This window comes from Pleurodeles waltl, chromosome 7 (assembly GCF_031143425.1).
Source record: "Pleurodeles waltl isolate 20211129_DDA chromosome 7, aPleWal1.hap1.20221129, whole genome shotgun sequence".
Classification (NCBI taxonomy): Eukaryota; Metazoa; Chordata; class Amphibia; order Caudata; family Salamandridae; genus Pleurodeles; species Pleurodeles waltl.
In genome coordinates, this window is record NC_090446.1 from 510952492 (window position 1) to 510971215 (window position 18724).

At 43.6% G+C, this 18724-nt stretch overlaps 1 protein-coding gene across 1 annotated transcript in view; it reads right to left on the minus strand.

Annotated features, from left to right (window-relative positions):
- LOC138304282 (putative DBH-like monooxygenase protein 2) overlaps window positions 1-18724 on the minus strand; it is a 312423-nt gene that overhangs the window by 259819 nt on the left and 33880 nt on the right. Inside the window, exons 2-3 of the mRNA XM_069244214.1 lie at window positions 15812-15958; window positions 7507-7668 (exon numbers count right to left, since the gene is read on the minus strand). Coding sequence (XP_069100315.1) covers window positions 7507-7668; window positions 15812-15958 — 309 coding nt within the window. The remainder of the gene's footprint in view (window positions 1-7506; window positions 7669-15811; window positions 15959-18724) is intronic.

Genomic DNA, 18724 nt, shown 5'->3' on the forward strand with positions numbered 1-18724 from the left:
AGAACCCAGAGAGTCCGCCTCCCTCCCTTCCAATCTGAAGCCACCGACCTCATCTGTGGCGTTCCCCAAGGATCCTCCCTCAGCCTGACCCTTTTCAACGTCTACATGGCACCTCTAGCCAACATCATCTGATTACACAACGTCAACATTGTCTCTTACACCGATGACACCCAGCTGATCCTCTCACTCACCAAGGACCCCGCCACCGCCAAAATTAACATCCACGATGGAATGAAGGCCATCGCCGAATGGATGGAGAGTAGTCGCCTGAAACTGAACTCGGACAAGACGGAGATCCTCATCCTCATCCCCTCCACCTGGGACGACTCCTGGTGGCTGGCCATTGTTGGAACCTCACCGACGCCCACCAACCACGCACACAAATTGGGATTCATCCTGGACTCATCGCTCACTGTCACCCAGCAAGTCAACGCCGTCTCATCATCCTGCTTCAACACCCTCCGCATGCTCTGCAAGATCTTCAGGTGGATCCCCACCGAAACCAGAAGGACGGTCACCCAGGCCCTCGTCAGCAGCAGATTGGACTATAGCACCGTTCTCTACACAGGAACCACGGCCAAACTTCAGAAAAGACTGCTACGTATACAGAACGCCTCCGCACACCTCATCCTCGACATCCCACGCAGCAACCACATCTCAGCCAACCTGAGAGACCTACACTGGCTCCCGTCAACAAGAGGATCACCTTCAAGCTCCTCACTCACGCCCACAAAGCATTTCACAGCGTCGTCCCAGCTTACCTCAAAGAACGACTCACCTTCTGCAACCCCAACCGTCAACTGCGCTCAGCCAAACCTAGCCCTCGCCACCGTTCCTCGCATCTACAGGACTACAGCCGGTGGCAGATCGTTATCCCACCTCGCCGCCAAGACCTGGAACACCCTGTCCATCCACTTATGACAGACCCAGGACCTGCTGACCTTCAGGAAACGCCTCAAGGCCTGGCTGTTTGAGCAGTAGCATCTCCCCCACCCCCCATCAGCTCCTTGAGACTCTCACGGGTGAGTAGCGCGCTCTACAAATGAATGATTGATTGACTGATTCATTGGGAGAAGGAATTTGAAACCTTTTGTTTTAACAATATGTAACCAGCTGAGCATTTTGAGTTTGTTCTTGTGACTGAACTGAATCTTGAAATTTCATTGCCACTTGATAACTGAGACAATATAACCTGGATGTGATTATTAGTGATTTCAAATTGTGCATAACTTTTATTAGAGGCATTTGATTAACCTTGTGGGGAATCAAGAAGATTAAGATTTTTTAAACTAATCTTTGAACTTTGTTGAAAGACAATTGCTTGCTATTTGCTTTGCTCACAAAGACTAATAGGACTGAAAAAGACAGTAGGTATTTTTGTTCCCGCCATTCAATTTGCATTTTTACATTTTAAATTGTTTGCCTGATTACTAATCTGAAATTAAAGAACTCATGGAGCCTAATAGGAACACGAGTAGTAAACTTGGGTACATCTGCGTAGGAGTGTTAGTTGTGACAGTTAGCCTGATGATTGCATTGCTTATTGGATTGAGCTTACCTACACCTTCTAGAACAGGAAACATTAGATCAACAAGTGCCCTGAATTCTACAGTGTCCACATATAATAGAATGCATACACTAGATGACAAGGAGTTATATATAGATAGTTCAAGAGGAGATCTTTCTTCAAATACTTATTACAAACTGCTTTATGAGTACATTGTCTGAATTAGTTAGTGAGGGAATTACATATCACAGTCTTCCCTTGACATATGGTATTTCATGTAGTCTTTTATCTGAACAGGAACACGTCCAGTATTATAACTTGAATTATGAACCTGTCTTTTCAGAAGTATCCATCGTGAGCCATCTGAATAAAGTTTCCAAGGTAAAAGCATAGGGACAGTAGGAGGGTTCTTTGAGCCTACATTTATGTGTTGTACAGTTTATGCCCTTAGAAATAATTTGACCTGTATTCTTACCCCAGTTGAAAAATATTTTTTTAGGACAAGTTGAAGATAGAAGACGAGCAAAGACAATAAAGGCAGTGAGAGTAGAAGTTGAAAGAAATCAGGGAAAGAAACAAGAAACCCATTAAGCAGGAGGAGGTCAATGTGTATATAGACCCATGCCGATAACAGACACAAAATGTTTAGGGACAAGTGAGTGCAGACGTATTAAAATTTTAGAGTAGGTGGAAATTTATGTTGAATGGACAGGACCCAACAATTTCCAGGAGTTTATTTCATTTGTGGAGAGCATGCTTACTTTAGTTTTCCAGAAGGATGGTATGGTACATGTTACTTAGGAATAGTTGTTCCAAAGATGTATCATGTGGAACATTTTTGATTTTGATGATCCAGTGTGGGATGAGAAGTCAAATGCCTGAAAAAAGAGAGGTGCCAGTGCTTTAGACTGTAGGGAATATTTTTGGTGCTATGATTCCATCTGTAGTAATGATCTTGAATGATCTGATCTCCCAGGGATCCTCACTCAGCCCCACCCTCTTCAATATCTACATGGCACCGCTCACCAACATCATCCGATCGCACGGCCTCAACATCGTCTCCTACACGGACGGCACTCAGCTCATCCTCTCCCTCATGAAGGACACCGCAACCACTAAGACCAACCTCCACACCAGACTTCACGCCATCGCCAACTGGATGGAAGCAAGCACCTCAAACTGAACTCAGAGAAGACCGAGATCATCATCTTCGGCTCCAACAGATCAGCATGGGACGACTCCTGGTGGTCTGCCCCGACACCCACCACCCACGCACGCACCCTCGGCTTCATACTGGACTCATCACTCTCTATGACCCAGCAAGTCAACGCCATCTCATCCTTATGTTTTAACACCCTTCACATGCTTTGCAAGACCTTCAGATAGATCCCCGTTGAAACCAGAAGAACGGTCACCCACGCCCTCGTCAGCAACAGACTGGACTACGGCAACACCCTCTACGCGGGAACAACGGCCAAGCTCCAGAGGAAACTCCAGCGCATCCAGAACGCCTCAGCACGACTCATCCTCAGCTTCCCTCTCCACAAACACATCTCAGCTCACCTCAGAGACCTCCACTGGCTACCCATCAATAAAAGGATCGTCTTCAAACTCCTGATCCACGCTCGTAAAGCTGTCTATGACGCCAGACCTGCGTACCTCAACAAATGTCTCAACTTCCACATCCCAACACGCCAGCTCCGCTCTGCAAACCTCGCTCTCACAAACGTCCCCCGCATCCACGGGACCACAACCGGCGGCAGATCCTTCTCCCACCTTGCCCCCAAAACCTGGAACTCCCTCCCTATCAAACTACACCTGACCCAGGACCTCCCGACTTTCAGGAAGCGCCTCAAGACCTGGCTCATCAATCAGTAGCGCCCCCACACCCCCCCACAGCACCTTTATACCCTTCCGGGTGAGTAGCGTGCTTAACAAATTACTGATTGATTGATTGATTGATTGAAGATAAGGAAGTTGTCAACTACTGTAGATAAGTTGTCTACAGATATAGCAGGTGTCTTCTTGCTAGTCGACACTGAAATAGTTGCCATAAGATCAATGGTTTTACAAAACTGTCTTGCTTTAGACATCCTTCTTGCGAAAGAGGGTGAAGTCTGCAAGACGCTGAAAGTCAACAATGATGCACTTTTGTACCAGAAAACAGTAAGGTACTGACAAAGTACATTGGGAATATGACTGATCTAAATGAAGATTTGAGGGCGTTAGAAGCAACAGGTGCCAGGGAAGCAACAGAGAGTGGTTTTTCAGCAGTTGCAAAATGGTTTGGAAATCTAGGTAGTGGAATTATTGGTACCATCTTGAAACCAGATAACTGCCTTGTGTGCCCTAGTTGTGTTTGGTTCTTTAAAGTTATACAAGAAAATGAAAGTGAAGAGAGCAGAGAAGGGGAGAAGAAAAGAGGAATTTTAACTTGAGAATGGATGAAGTATCTATTACAGTGGTATTAAGTAGTTAGAGGAACCCAGAAGATCTTAACAGGTTCAACCTTAGAGATTTTGATCTGTCTCATTGATATGAGAGATTGTTATCTGATGTGATGGTTTGATTTGCCATCCGAGGGGGACTGATGCAGCAGAGTTTTGGCTGCTACTTTTGATGTCACAATGTTGACATTAAATTGTGTACATTTCTAACAAGTTAACTGTAAAGTGGTGCACTGAAAGCCTATACTAAGGTGCATTCACTATAGTCCAATGCTTTATGTATGTAGTATAGACATTTGAATTCAAGTATAATCATTTATTTTGATTTCCTATGTTTCCTTATGATGTATATAATTAGTTTCCACTGAAACTATAATGAATTTCTTTATGAAAATATTTTAAATGATGTATGCTAATGTTGAAAAATGTAGTTCCCCATCATATTTACTGACAAGTTAATGTATCTGCAATTTACTGTAACATGTATAGTGACTAGATTTATTAATGATGGATTTGCCATTACAACGTTATATGTGTTTTACTTAACATGAATTCATTGTGCCATATTCATTCTATACGCTTTAGTTTAGCCAAATTGGTTTGCTAGGCCTCAGACTTTGCAGAACATGAGAAAGCTGTTTTTCTTTTTGCTAACGTGTCATTTCTTTTCAGATGTTAATCCCAGTGAATGTCAATTTCAAAATAGATGTGCTATTATTTTACTCATAGAGGGTCTGAGAAAGTAACGATAAGAATGGTACACCGAGAAATAGAGAATGTGAAGATTGGCTCAACTTACAATTTGTTGCAAAGTCATACAGGAGAGAAAAGATGCTTTATGTATGTGGTATAGACGTTTTTGACTTCTTTACATGACAGCCTTGGGAACTTGTCTTGATGTTGCAGATGCCTGTCATGTGATGTACTATTACTGGACAATGAAATCTTTCAATCCTCTGGCATTACCAATGGACAAATCATCATTTACCATAGACTTTAATTTATAGTTCCCAGTGAGTTTTAGTAGTAGTAGTAGAAGAGATCCCTTGAAAGGTACAGACCTCTTTGCCCTTGCCCTGTACTTTCCTAATACTTGTTGAGAGAAACTAGATTTTTCCTTACCCACAAGAAGACTCCTGACCATGCTTCTGAAATGCTGACACCTTCCCTTTTTTCTATTTTCAACCTTGGTGAGCTTCATTTTGCCCCAGAGGGCGTTTTTTCAAATTATTTTTGTACTTTATTCCTTTTTACTTTTTGTCCCCGTATTTTGGAACCAAGCACATGTCAATTGGGTATCTAGTAAGTTAAGGATTTCCCTTTGTTTCACTAGTTTATTTAGAGGGTTCTTAGGTTGCCTTCATGTTGATGAGAGTTGGTCAGTGTTTGCTTTCCAAGCACCAGGTTCTTCTGAATAGCCATTAGTAAATGTTTAGTTAGTTTAATGTTAGTTTGCCTAAACTTATTTTGTCATGTGGGCGATCCTATGGTGATACTGTATCTTTATACCTTGGTTTTGAGAATTATCTATATTAACCTGAGTATAAGGTAATAAAACCCTTTAACTTTATTTCCAACTTGGACATTCCTTGTGTGGCTAAACTGGTCATACTGTTAATTGAATGTCGATTGATTGTGATGTTTATTTCTCTTAAACCCTTGCTAGGGGAAAATATCTGTCATCCTCATTTAGAGCATACCTGAAATGCTCCAGTAGAAGTGAAGTCTGAGTAGACTGTAAATGCTAGAAATGTGCTGTAGCCCTCAGAGATGATTGTCCGGATTATGTTTTTGTCACATTACTTGCTGCCCACAGGTGATGTGCCCCAGCAGAAGGGGGACTTCTGTGTAGCAGGCCTGATTCCCATGCTTTTGGCAGTGTTCTGAGGCTCCTTAACATTTATTCTTGTGGCTCAGCAGAGTATCTGGTCCTGTTTGTCCACAGGTTGCAGTGTTGTTGCAGTTTTGGTGTGGGTAAGCAATTTGGAGTGGTTTTGATCTCCTGTATTGGCTCTGGCAGCTGTTGCTGTGGGACGCACGTGCATGACAGTCATGACGTTTTCCTGTCTACGGTGTCCACAGCATCTACTCTGGTATGCACATGATGACTGTGCAGCAAAGGAACATCAGTGTTCTTCAGGTGGAATCTTTCTCCAGTTTTGGAAGCTCTTGCACAGCACACATGCGGGAATGAGCTGAGTTTTGATATTCCAGGGTTTTCAGCCTGCCGTGCAGTTGACTGTGCCTCAGTCCTACCTGCCTTCCATGGACACTGGTCTGATGGAAATACTCCCATTGTACCTTTCTGTATTCGCAAGTGGCCTGCGTTTTCATCACATTCAAGATGAAAAAATAAAAATTGTGTTTGATGACATCCGAGTGTCTTAGAGCAGACAAGACAATGCTGTAAAATGTTCAATGAATTCACTAAGGAGATAAGCAAAGGAAAATGCATTCCAACACCACGATTGTTCGGCAGAACTACACAGAAACAGACAAATTGTCAGAGAAAAAAAACAATTATTTCTATTTGTGCAATGTTTATATGAATGCGAACCATTGATCAAATTAATGGTCTCCCTCATAGATGACACTTTAAGATATATCCTGTTGTACCCTGGCCATTGGTGGATAGAATATTCGACACTGTGATGAGCTCTTCTTCCAACAGAACCACATAAGGACTATTTCTTTCTTATGTAAACGTAGTCTTCTATTTATGGTGGATTTGTTTCTCGAAAGTGGTTGAAACAGACAGTATGCTATCCCTTGGTTGAAAACTGTTAGTGAACAAAACTAAATGAAATATTTGTTTGAAAAAAATGTGATTGAAAATAATTTTTAGAGAAAAACACTTTTCGTGAAACTCAAGGAGATCATCGTTGTGCTGATAATAAACCATACATTTTTATTGTATTTTGTTGTTTGGTGAAATCTGGGATATGTGGCAAGCACAGTTGCAAAGTTATTCTACAACTTCAGATTTAATAGCAATTTATCTTACACCTTATTAAAATCGCCCCAGTATCAATAAACTAATACAATTCATGATGGTGTGTTAGTACGGTGAATAATTCTAAACCGAGGATTTCTGACAAGCACTTTCCCTCAAATATTCTATTGCTGGCGTGGACAAGTAACATCTCGTCCGAGAACATATTTAAAGAAAGAATAGATGCATTTCATGTACCATGTTTGCAAACAAATCTTTTCTACCAAACATAATAATTAATGTAAATGATACATTTTAAATTAAAAAATCAATCAAAATATCTATCAAGAGTAATTTTTAACATTTCCTTGTACCAGGACCACTTTAAAGGCTGGGCAGTGATGGGATTGATAAAGATGTTTGGCGGTTCCCAAGGATGTCCACCTCCCACATCCTTTACCTCATTTTGAGTTGAGGAAATTTAACATTCTTCCAATCATAACCAACAGAAATATCCAGCGCCTAATCCATTGGGACATTCAAGCAATATGTAATGAAGATACACTTCATGGCTCTCATGATTAGACGCAAACACTTTATCCCATCATAATGTAACTTACATTGCGTATCCTTAACTCTTTCGTGAGAAAAGTACTCGGATTCGACAGGCGGGATGGCGGGTCCTCTTGCAGCAAATAGATTGACTTCGTTCCTCTGCTGCTTGAGTGATAATGAATGGTGTCATCAGTGCCATAGGCGAAGATCACACGCATGGTATCTTCCTGGGAAGGGTTGAGAAGTGTTTGGAGCGGGGATACAGAAAAATTTTATCAACATACAGAGGGACACACATCTCACAGTTCAGTCGGTGCTACAGATGGACAACAGATTTTACATGGCATGTAACACTGCCATTTTATGGGAATCTTCTATGCGCTAGAAAGTGTGCTTTACTGGAGAACTGGTTTTACAGCAGCGTCCCTTCTGTGTATGTCTGTATGTTTTTGAGGATGCAACAGGGTAAAGCTTCGGTACGAAGGTAAGAGTGAACTTCAAGGTGAACTCTGTCTGTCCCTCTCAAATCAAGAGCCACCTTTATATATCCTCACAAAGAGATCTTCAGTGCTATATAAATGTCAGAAATAGGAATTTAAATTGGTGTTGACCCCAACCACTGTGGTTTTTCGAATCTCTTCATGGGAAGCAAAGACCCTTTTTCTCAAAGACAAGACTTGGCTAGGAAGAGAGAGCTGGGGGAATAATCTTTTCCCAAGGGAGTTAAAGACTGAGAGCCATATTTATGACACAGTTTGAGCAACACAAGCCATAAGTCAGTTTTTTGAAGCCACGCAAAGCCAATTTGCATGGCTCTGAATGGCTCCAAAAATCTAGAGTAACGCAACAAAGCACAAATCACTGCACTGCATTACTCTGCCCTAGGAAGGCATTTTAAGCTTTTCGGCTGTGTCAAAGTCATACATAAAAGTGAAACATTGCTTACAGTAGCACGCCACTGATACAAGATGATAGAGAATGACGTTAAACCTCATCCTACTTCTTTTGACCCTTAATTTTGTTAATTTTGCAGGTTAAAGGCTTGACCATATAAAAATGGTTCATGGCCATGATTAGCAATATTGAATACCCGCTCCTGCCAGTGTTAAAAATGCACACTAGGTGGCGGAATTTCGGATATTGCTTTTGACATACATGATCAATAAATCTAATCAACTGTAGTATTTAGTTTAATATTATCAATATTTATGAGATAAGTTGTTTTTTTTAGTCTAGTGAGGCTTTATTTTAGTATTCAGATAATTATCGTTTACAATTTTCTTTTACTCCATAGCATGCACTCTTTGTGTTTTTCTGTTAGAAGATTTTTTATTTTCTATTTGTTTTATTTGTAGTATTTGCAAAACCCAGAGCTACTATTTAAAGTATATTTAAATAAAACTTGAATGAGTTGCCCTGCCGAATGTGAGCCTAAAATTGTCAGGTTACAGAGTTGGGTGTTTGGTAGCAGGGTTGACATTTCAGTGATTATTTACACGTAGGTTGGTAGTGTTTGATTTTCTCAGGGTTTTGTGAGAATATTAGCTGAAGTTCTTTTCTGAACCTGCTTTAGTTTCCTAGAGGAAGATCCCTCTGTAGTGTTCAGGTGGCGTGGACACAGGGGATGTTCCTTGAAGGACATTGTTTTATGTTCTGAAATGTATTAGCAAGAGAGTCTGATGGCGAGTGAGCTTGAGTTGCAATCAACGTGGTCACTGAGATAACAGTGTATGCCGATTAATGTCGACTTGGGGGCTAAACGTACAGCGGTAAAAAATCACATCACACACTATTTAGCCTTGTGGCACACTACAGGTGGCAGAAAGTGGATGTAATAGGAGCAAATCAGATTTTCCATTGAAAGCTGTCATTTATGTTTACATTTATATCAAGCCATTACATTCATCTGAGAACACTAAAGCGCAAGCACTATATTGTAACTTACATTGGAAGGGACATTACTTCCCAACATTTTTACTGCGCGGGTACGTTTTTAAACTGTGCAGGTATAGATAAATATGTTTAGTTATATATATTTGAGACTACAGAACATATTTACACCACACAAAGCAAAGCCACTACTTTGAGTAAAGTTCTAATTACATGCCAAGTTTGGTGTAACTTTATTCAGCCATTTTTTCTGTATAAACCAGTAGAGAATCCCGTGGAAGTTAAAATGGTAAAATGTCACTTTTAGTATCCCATTTTTTCTAGACCCCACTTAATGGATCCACATGTAACACGCCATCAGAAGCCCAATCAACATGAATGTGCATTATCTTTGGAAAGTTTTGTGCAGATTTGTTGAATGGCGCCAAAGTTGCAAAGAAAAAAAAAATGCCTTTTTAATGGAAACTGTGACCTAACCATAACTACACAAGCATTATCACTGCTTGTGTTTACACATGTGTGTGTGTGCGCGCAAAATGCAGTGGTACTGATATTGAACAAGGAACCTTGAAATGTGGCACATGTTAAATAGGCCTCAACTAGGCCTCAACACCACCTTATTTGAAATGGATGCCTTAACCTGCCCCTTCACTGTTTAATATTTATGAAGCACATCGTGAAGCCAAGACATGTTTGTTTATGTCCGAATTATGTTGTTGTCGAAGGCGTCTCTCTGGCATGTGCTCAGTACTTTTACAGACTTCAGGGTTTATCCTGCCTCCTTGCTGTATTACATTCATTATCTCCCGTCCCTCCGTCGCCTTCCTTTAAACCAATGAGGCTTCCTGCCTCCCTCTAGACCCTTCCTTCCCCTTTTAAACCCCCCCCCCCCACCCCACCACCTCCTGTTTTTTTTGTCTAACCCACGCTAGGCTTACCTGTTCTCCTTTCCTCCATGGCGGGGCCTGGGGGACATCGATTTCGGCACTCCTCGGGGCGCAGGGCCCCTCGAGGTGTGCTCTGGCTGGTCGCGTCTTCAACAGGCAGGCGGGGCTGCTTGGAGGACACGTGCTGGCAGTCGGCTGAAGAGGTAAGTCGGCTTTTTGCGGCTGGGGCATCTATTTCCGGTTCCTTAGCCCGCGGAGCCGCTCGGAGGTGCCGGCTGACGTTTTTGACTTCGGGAAACCGGTCGGACGGGCGTTCTGCCCGCATTTTTAACTATTTGGGTTCCTTTTTGATTGGTTACAGGTTTTTTTTATGGGAAGGTCCTGTATCATATATATTTGGTAGATGGGGTCAGTGTGTTGGTAGTTGTGATTAGGTGTACCATGCCAAAGGTTCAGGCTGAACGTCGCAGGATTGTTTCTTCCTCCTCCTCGGGGGAGGAGGGTGCTGCTCCCATGCCTACTTCTGGGGGTCACCAGGTGCTGGGAGGTGCTGCACCACTCATGTCCAGGGAGGAGGTGCAGGACATGATAGAGGTGGCTGTTTCAAGGGCTCTCCAGGCTGGGATGGCCAGACCTACTAGGTCTAAAGCATCACATCCTTCTGCTGCTGCGGAAAGGTCTTCTTCGGATGATGAGGAAGGGGAGGCTCCATCTACTTCTTCTGGGTGAAAATATGTCTCCAGGGAAGAGATGTGGGAGGTGATGGCACATGTGCGGCACAATTTAGGCTTTCCAGTCTTTCAGCCTACGAGCACTGACTCTCACTTATTCCCGCAGTATCAGACGCCTTCTAAGTTTGCCATGCCTTTTCAGGGTCCAGTGAAGGATATGGTGTTTCGGGAATGGAAGGATGTGGATAAAGCTCAGGTTCCACGTTTCCTTCAGAAACTTTATTTGCTAGAAGGGGAAGATGTTCTGCCTTCCTCTGTTCGCCTGGATTCAATTTTGGCTACCCTGATTAGCAAGACGGCGGTCAATCCGGAGGATTGTGTGCCTACTGATGCCACGGACCGTTAGGTGGATTCGGGGCTCAAGAGGGCTTTTGCTGCTGAGAATCTGGCCCTGAGAGCAGGTATATATTCTGCTTATGTGGCCCAGTCGTTGGTACAGGACTTTGATAAGCTGGCAGTGGCTGTTCAGGAAGGTGCAGAGTGCTCTGAGCTCCTGGCTGGTATAGAGCAGCAGGCCAGGTTGCTGGCGGATGTATCATCAGATGTGGTCCGTACTTCAGCTCTGGCATCTGGGGCTTTGATTGGGGCCCGGAGGTCTCTCTGGTTGCGGTCCTGGAAGGCCGATCCTGGGGAGAAGTCTGCCCTCCTGAGACTGCCTTTTGAAGGTCGTAGCTTGTTTGGAGATCAATTGCCTTCAATGCTGTCCAAGGCGTTTAAGGAAAGGAAGCAGGCCTTACCTTATAAAGGGGGATCTGCGTCTAGCAAAGGGTGGAAGAAGCATTCTCGTTCTTCTCCCAAAATGGATGCAAAACCTTTTTCTTTCAGGAAACGTCGTTTTCAGCCACGTTTTTCCCCTAAGAGGGCTGCTCCTTCGAACCAGGGGGGGGGGTTCAAGAAGGGGTCCTGACAATCACTGTGGCCTGGCATAGGGCAGGTTGGGGGATGGCTGATACACTTTCTTTCAGCTTGGCAGGCGAGTGTCAGTGATCATTGGGTGCTGGACATTGTGGCCGATGGTTACGTCATCGATTTCGTTGTGGGGCCTCCAGATTCGGGGGTGTGTCCCACTCCTCTGCCTGCGGTCGGGGCACGGAGAGAGGCATTATTGGACGGAGTCCGGGACTTGCTTTTAAAAGGGGCCATTTACCTCATTCCTCTGGAAGAAAGGGGTCAGGGCATTTATTCTGTCTTGTTTCTAGTTCAGAAGGTGTCAGGGGGTTTTCGTCTGGTGCTCAATTTAAAAGGGGTGAATGCTTGGATCAGGACGGTACATTTCAGCATGCTGTCAATTCAGACTATTTTTCCAATGGTCAGTCAGGGGGGCTTTCTGGTGTCTCTGGATCTGCAGGATGCATACCTACATGTGCCTGTGGCAAGGACTTCTCAGCGGTTCCTGAGGTTTGCTGTGGGTCAGGATCATTATCAGTTTTGTGTACTGCCTTTCAGCCTCAAGTCTTCTCCCTGGATTTTTACGAAGGTGCTGGCCCCCCTTGTGGCTTTGCTGCATTCAGAAGGGGTGTTTATTCATCCATATCTAGACAACATCTTGATACATGCTCCATCGCAGGTCCTGTTACAGAGGCAGGTGGCCCGGGTGCTGGTGGTCCTGCAAAACCACGGGTTTTTGATCAACTGGGAGAAGTCACATTTGGTCCCGTCCCAAGATTTGGTTTTTCTAGGGGCTCGGTTTCAGACTCTTCTCGGTTTGGTGACGGTGTCGGAAAAGAGGTTAGGTGCACTTCAGTCCATGGTGAGGGAGGTCGTGTTGCAGCCTGCCCCCGTGTGCTTCTGTGGTTACGTCTGCAAGGTCATTTGGCGTCAGTGATATTTCTGATCCCTTGGGCGCGATTTCATCTTCTTTGCTTGATGAACTGGTTCCTGAAAAGGTGGACACCAGGGTCTAGGTCTCTGATGACCAGGATTCCGGGGTCAGGATTAATTCGCAGGGAGTTGAGATGGTGGTTGGGGTCCGATCATCTTCGGGTAGGGGTGTTTTTGTCTCCTCTGAGCCCAGTGGTGGTAACAACGGATGCCAGCCTCTCAGGATGGGATGCTTGGATGGGGTCAGCACAGATTCAGGGATTTTGGTCCCCGCTGGAGGCCATTCGGTCGTCGAATTGGCGCGAGTTAAAAGCAGTGTTGTTGGCTCTGATTAGTTTCCAGGTGTCCCTTGAAGGGGGTTGCGGTTCTTATTCGGACAGACAACTTAGTAGCCAAGGCTTATGTCAACCGACAGGGGGGGACCAGGTCGAGGGCCTTGTTCAGTCTGGTCAGGGAGATTTTTTTGTGGGCTCAGGAATGGGTTCCTTCTCTTCGACCTACCTACATTCGGGGGGTGATCAATGTTCGGGCAGATCTGCTAAGCAGGGTGATTCCTTCCTCCCAACTTTTCTCCCTCCGGAGGTCGTTGTTTCTTCATCTTGTTTGTCTCTGGGGTCTTCCGGTGTTGGATGTGTTTGCGTCCCCGGAAAATGCGAAACTCAGTTGCTTCTGCTCCCGGTTTCGGTGTCCACAGGCTTGGGAGGTGGACGGGATGTCGTGTCCTTGGCCACGGGGCCTGTTGTACACCTTCCCGCCGTTTCAGCTGATCCGGTCTTTTCTGTTGAGGGTGAGGCATCTGGGGGCCAGGGTTATCTTGATTGCACCTCATTGGCCGAGGGCGAATTGGTTTCCGTTGCTGCAGCTGATGGCATCCGGCCGGATGTGGCCTCTTCCTCTTTGTCCGTCGCCCCTGGAGTTTCCTTGCCTCTCGATGGGGTCATTGAGGAGGTTACACTTGACGGCCTGGAAGTTGAACGCCGGGGTTTGACGGGTCTGGGGGTAACAGTGGCTTTGAGTTCTACTTTGCTGGCTTCCAGACGGCGTTCCACTTTACTTTCATATGGTAGGCAGTGGAAGGTGTTTTCTTCTTGGTGCTTCAGGCATAATTTGGATCCTACCTGCTCGTCTATATTTGAGGTGATGCAGTTTTTACAGGATGGTGCACAATTGGGATTGTCGGTGGCTTCTCTGCGGGTGCAGTGGGCGGCTATTCAGGCATTTCGGGGTCCTTGGCGTAATCTACAAGATGAGGGTCATTTGATGCCTAGATTTTTTCAGGGGCTTCTTAATTTGTTTCCTCGCCCTGTACGTTCTTTTCCTTCCTGGGATCTTTCTTTAGTTTTGGATGCGTTGACTGCTGCCCCTTTTGAACCACTGGGGGACTGTGATTTGCGCCATCTGTCTTTGAAAACATTATTTTTGGTGGTCATTACTTCGGCCCGCCATTTGGGGAATTAGGGGCCTTGGCCTGTTCTTTTCCTTTTTGTAGAGTTTTTCAGGATCGGGTGGTTCTTGTTCCGGTTCCTTCTTTTGTTCCAAAAGTTAATTCTTCTTTCCATGCTCGACAGGAGGTCATCCTTCCATCTTTTTGTCCGAATCCCTCCTCGGATGAGGAGGTTCGTTTACATTCTTTAGATGAGCGCAGGGCATTGTTGCAGTATCTGAGTGTGGTGGCTCCTTTCCTTAAAGGTGATTTGCTGTTTGTAAATTTCGGTCCGGCCCGTAAGGGGTAGAAGCCTTCCACGGCATCGTTGAGTCGGTGGGTGAGGTCTTTGATTCTGTTGGCATATTCCTTGAAAGGGGTGTTTCCCCCCCCCGGGGATTCAGGGCCGTTCTACCAGGGGTATGGCGGCTACGGTGGCTGAGCTTCAGGGGACTTCAGTGGTGGAGATTTGCAGGGCCGCCACTTGGGCCTCTCCCTCAACGTTTGTTCGGCATCATAGGCTGGCGGACTTGGTTGGTTTGGAGTCGGTGTTGGTTCACCGGGTCATATCCTCTATGAGGTTATGGGGTAGGATCTTGGTGGTCTGTGTGCATTCTAATAAATTGTTTGCAACTCAATGTCCGTCTCCTGTGTGTTTCTTGCTATGTCTCATTGGTTTAAAGGAAGGCGAGGGAGGGACGGGAGGTAATGCGTCCATTTCTTACGATAATGGCATTACTCCTAGTCCTACTCCTTTGCCTTCCTTTCCGTTCCCTCCCGTCCCCCCAGTAAGGACAGTCTGAGTTGCTCCTTGGGCTTGGATTTTGTACAGGAGGTGGAGGGGTGGGGGGGGGGGGGTGGGGGTTTAAAAGGGGTAGGGAGGGTCTAGAGAGAGGCACGAAGCCTCATTGGTTTAAAGGAAGGCGAGGGAGTAGGACTAGGAGTAATGCCATTATCGTAAGAAATGGACGCATTAACTACAGTTCAATGCTGTTTTGAAACTAGTTTCTTCTGTCATCTCAGATGATATTAGCATAGAGTGGGTTTCATAAATATTTATGTAGTGAGATGGTGCTTAGGTGGTAAGGCAGTATGACTCTATTTTTCTGTGCTCTAATTTGCTGAAATTGTCATTTTGTGCTCACACCATGATGAATTTCCGGTTTTCATTATGTCTTTTGAGATGTCCTAAAGGGATGCTGTTAAACTTTCTTATCGATTTTCCTGCTCATTTGGGACTTAGACTAATTCTTGACTTTCCCTATTAGGTTATACATCCCTGTTACTTGGAATCTTCACAGCAATAATCTATGTATCAGCACTATACAATTTCTGTATTGCACATTTTGAATTTTTGTAATAAAAAATTCAACATTTTTCTTGGTCCACTCTAGAACTCACTTATTAAGCCTATCCCTACTTAATTGCCTGTATTTTGTATATGCTGTTTTGTCCTTTATTTTGGGACACATTTCCTCATGCAATTGAAATCCATCCACCCATGGGCATGTTGTTGAGGTCTCTTTTCGGGGTGTAAATTTTAAGAGTTCCCTGTGCCCACAAAATCGTAATAATAAATGCATCGAAAAAGACAGATAACTTTAAATTCCATCCTCACCGTGATGTCCATGTCATTAGGGTCACATGTTCTGAAATGGCGGCTGAATCTCATGCAGGTGGAGGTCCCGTTTTCCATCAATGACACCAGTTTGTAGTCTTGTTTCTCATCAACTGCTGGGAAGACTTTACCTATGCTGTGATAGTCCTGTTGGACACCAAGAATTGAAAAATAATTGTAGTGTACTACATTCAGTGCTTAATTTGTAAATAAAAAGGTGCGGGTGCTCAAAGCTCTCCTCTTAAACATGCGGCTGCTGCAATTAAAAGTGCGAGCACTTAATACTGAGGCAATGTAATCCTTAAACCATCTCAGGACTCTTTAATGCATATACAGCCACTCCCTGCCCCTTCAGCTCACTCTTGCAGCTTCCTGCTTTTCCCCTTTCTGACGCCTTTTCGTTGTTATCTTCTTCCATCTTTCCCACGTGACTTTTGCTCGCAGTAAATGCTTAAGACAGAAAACTAAGCGCCGACCCTCAGAAATAAGTGCCGGTGCTCCAGCCGGGAAACAACAAGCACAAATTAAGCACTGACTACATTGCATTCATTTGCATACATCACTTCATACCCCTGATGAGATGCTGAAGTGCATTTGCAGACAGGTAGTGCACTGCTTCCTGAGCGTGCTTGAACGGGATGGAATGGAATGTCTGATGTGGCCTCACGTTGATAGTGTTGTGATAGTGTGAGTGAGGACCAGGTTTGTGATCGTATCGTGCTTTGTCACTCTTTCTCAGAGTAATGAAGTGAAAGGCGGTGTGAGAGAAAACACTCAAGCCTTCATAATGAGTGACACAATGATCAAATACAAATTCCTGCATCAATGAATAACCAATTCCGTAAGGGTTGACAGTTCCATGGTGCAGGATTTTCTCCGCATTATAAGCTGTAATTCCTGAGTGGAAATAACCATGTAAATCGGTGTTTACTACAAGTTTTTCCTGACATTCTGGTCCACTTTCCCTGCACATATTTGAGCAAAATTTACCTAGGAGAATATCACAAGTGCGGTGTTTCATCACAGTCTGGAACTCTTGATGCTGCTGTTAGTGGCAGTGGTGGAATTATGGGCCACTAATAATGCTGGCATTGGCTTATAAAATGAAAGAGTACAGAAGGAGAGAAGCTTGTGATTGGATTGCAGTTACAGGGGCTGGTGACCAAGCACAGAACCCTGTTGATGCAGTGATGTATATATTAGGGAATGTGCACTGCCATGCACGTGTCACCACAATATCTGTGAGATGAAGAAAATGCACAGAGCCAAACTAGCTGACAAGTGTTCTATGAAGTTTATAGCTCCAGATATTTAGTTCTTAAACTTGGATTAAAACCTCACTTAATTCACAATATTAGCATGACATAATAACCTGGTGATTTACCAATAATCTTCATTACTCAAGTCTGGCTCTTTCTCTTCCTAGTCCTAACAATATATAAGGCCCTCTGCCTCGAGACACGCCATAGTTTAACTTTTAACTATTAGAAAAATTAAGTAATTACCTCCTCGTCCTCATCCCAGTCCTAACGTTATAAGGTTATATACACGGAATACAACAATCCCTGAAGAAAAACCTGTCTCTAAATTCCTTATAACAGGGGACTTGTGACACACCAATTCGCCTATTATAAAGAAATGAAATAGTTGTGCAACTGTAATAACTTATTATGGTTGATTTCTGACATGCAATGTCTGCTGACAGAGCCAGCATCTGAGATGGAAGGCAGGGAAAGCCACGGAGCATAATTAACACCACAGTTTAAACGTTTTTCTAGCTGTATAATGACAAGCAGAAAGGAAATATTTATGACTACATGTTTATTATTTGCACTCCTTAGATAATTAGTTAGATACACATTTCAAGCTAATGTGCCTTTTTAAAAAAAAAAATATCTTGAGTTAAACCGACTAATATTTTTTGCAACAAATGTCTAGCATCTTTTTGATGTGTTTAATTTTGCATTAGATATTCTATTTTTATTCTTCATGTTTGCAAACATGTTTTCTTTTTCATATTGAAGAGTTACAAACCAAGGATTTGAGTGCTTTGTGGGAAAGGTGATGGTGTGACCATGTAAAATAAGGAATAAAGTGCCCCCTTCAGTGCTGGATAAAGATATTGGAAGTCACCCCAGAGTTCCAAACACCTTATAAAGGAACTCAACCTCCAAACTCATTGCTCTATATGGTCAGTGAACTCCTCTGTGACTTGCAAAATACTTATAATATACAACATGAAGCATTTTATCCCATATACAGCAAGTACGACATAACTTCTCATGCTTCAATAATAGACAATAAACCACATCATATCAATAAATCACCTGAGTACAATATATCAAATAATATTTTCTAGAATCAATAGTGTTTGAACTAGTTTTACCTTCTTGAAATGGTAAAAAAGATTATTGATAATGGTGTGAGCCTACATTTTGACAGTGTGGTCACTCTACACTTTTCATACAAAGGGACACCTTTTTGTTCATCCCAGCAAGAGACTATGGGCCATATGTACAAACACATTTTCCCATAGACACAGAATGGGTAAAACGGTTTGCTACATCTGGCCCTATATCCACTGCAGGGTGGACCTGTATTAGCTCTGATAAAGGAATCATCTGAACCCTCATAAGCATTAAAATTGGTAGACAATACCTAGCTATTAATAGACAAAAGAAGAAGCCTTGTTACCTTTACCAGTTGGGCCAAAAGTTACAAAGATTCAGAATTTCTACAGTCTCTTGTGTGTGGTGGGAAATGAAGGGAGTCAGTGCAATTCTTTAGGATTTGTGGGGCCCATGCAAGACATATTTGAGGGGTACATGCTCGCAATAACTATGAAATATATTTCACATTTTCTGCTAATCCAAGCCTGCATGAAGCCAAGCAAAATCGAATTGCAAGTTACAA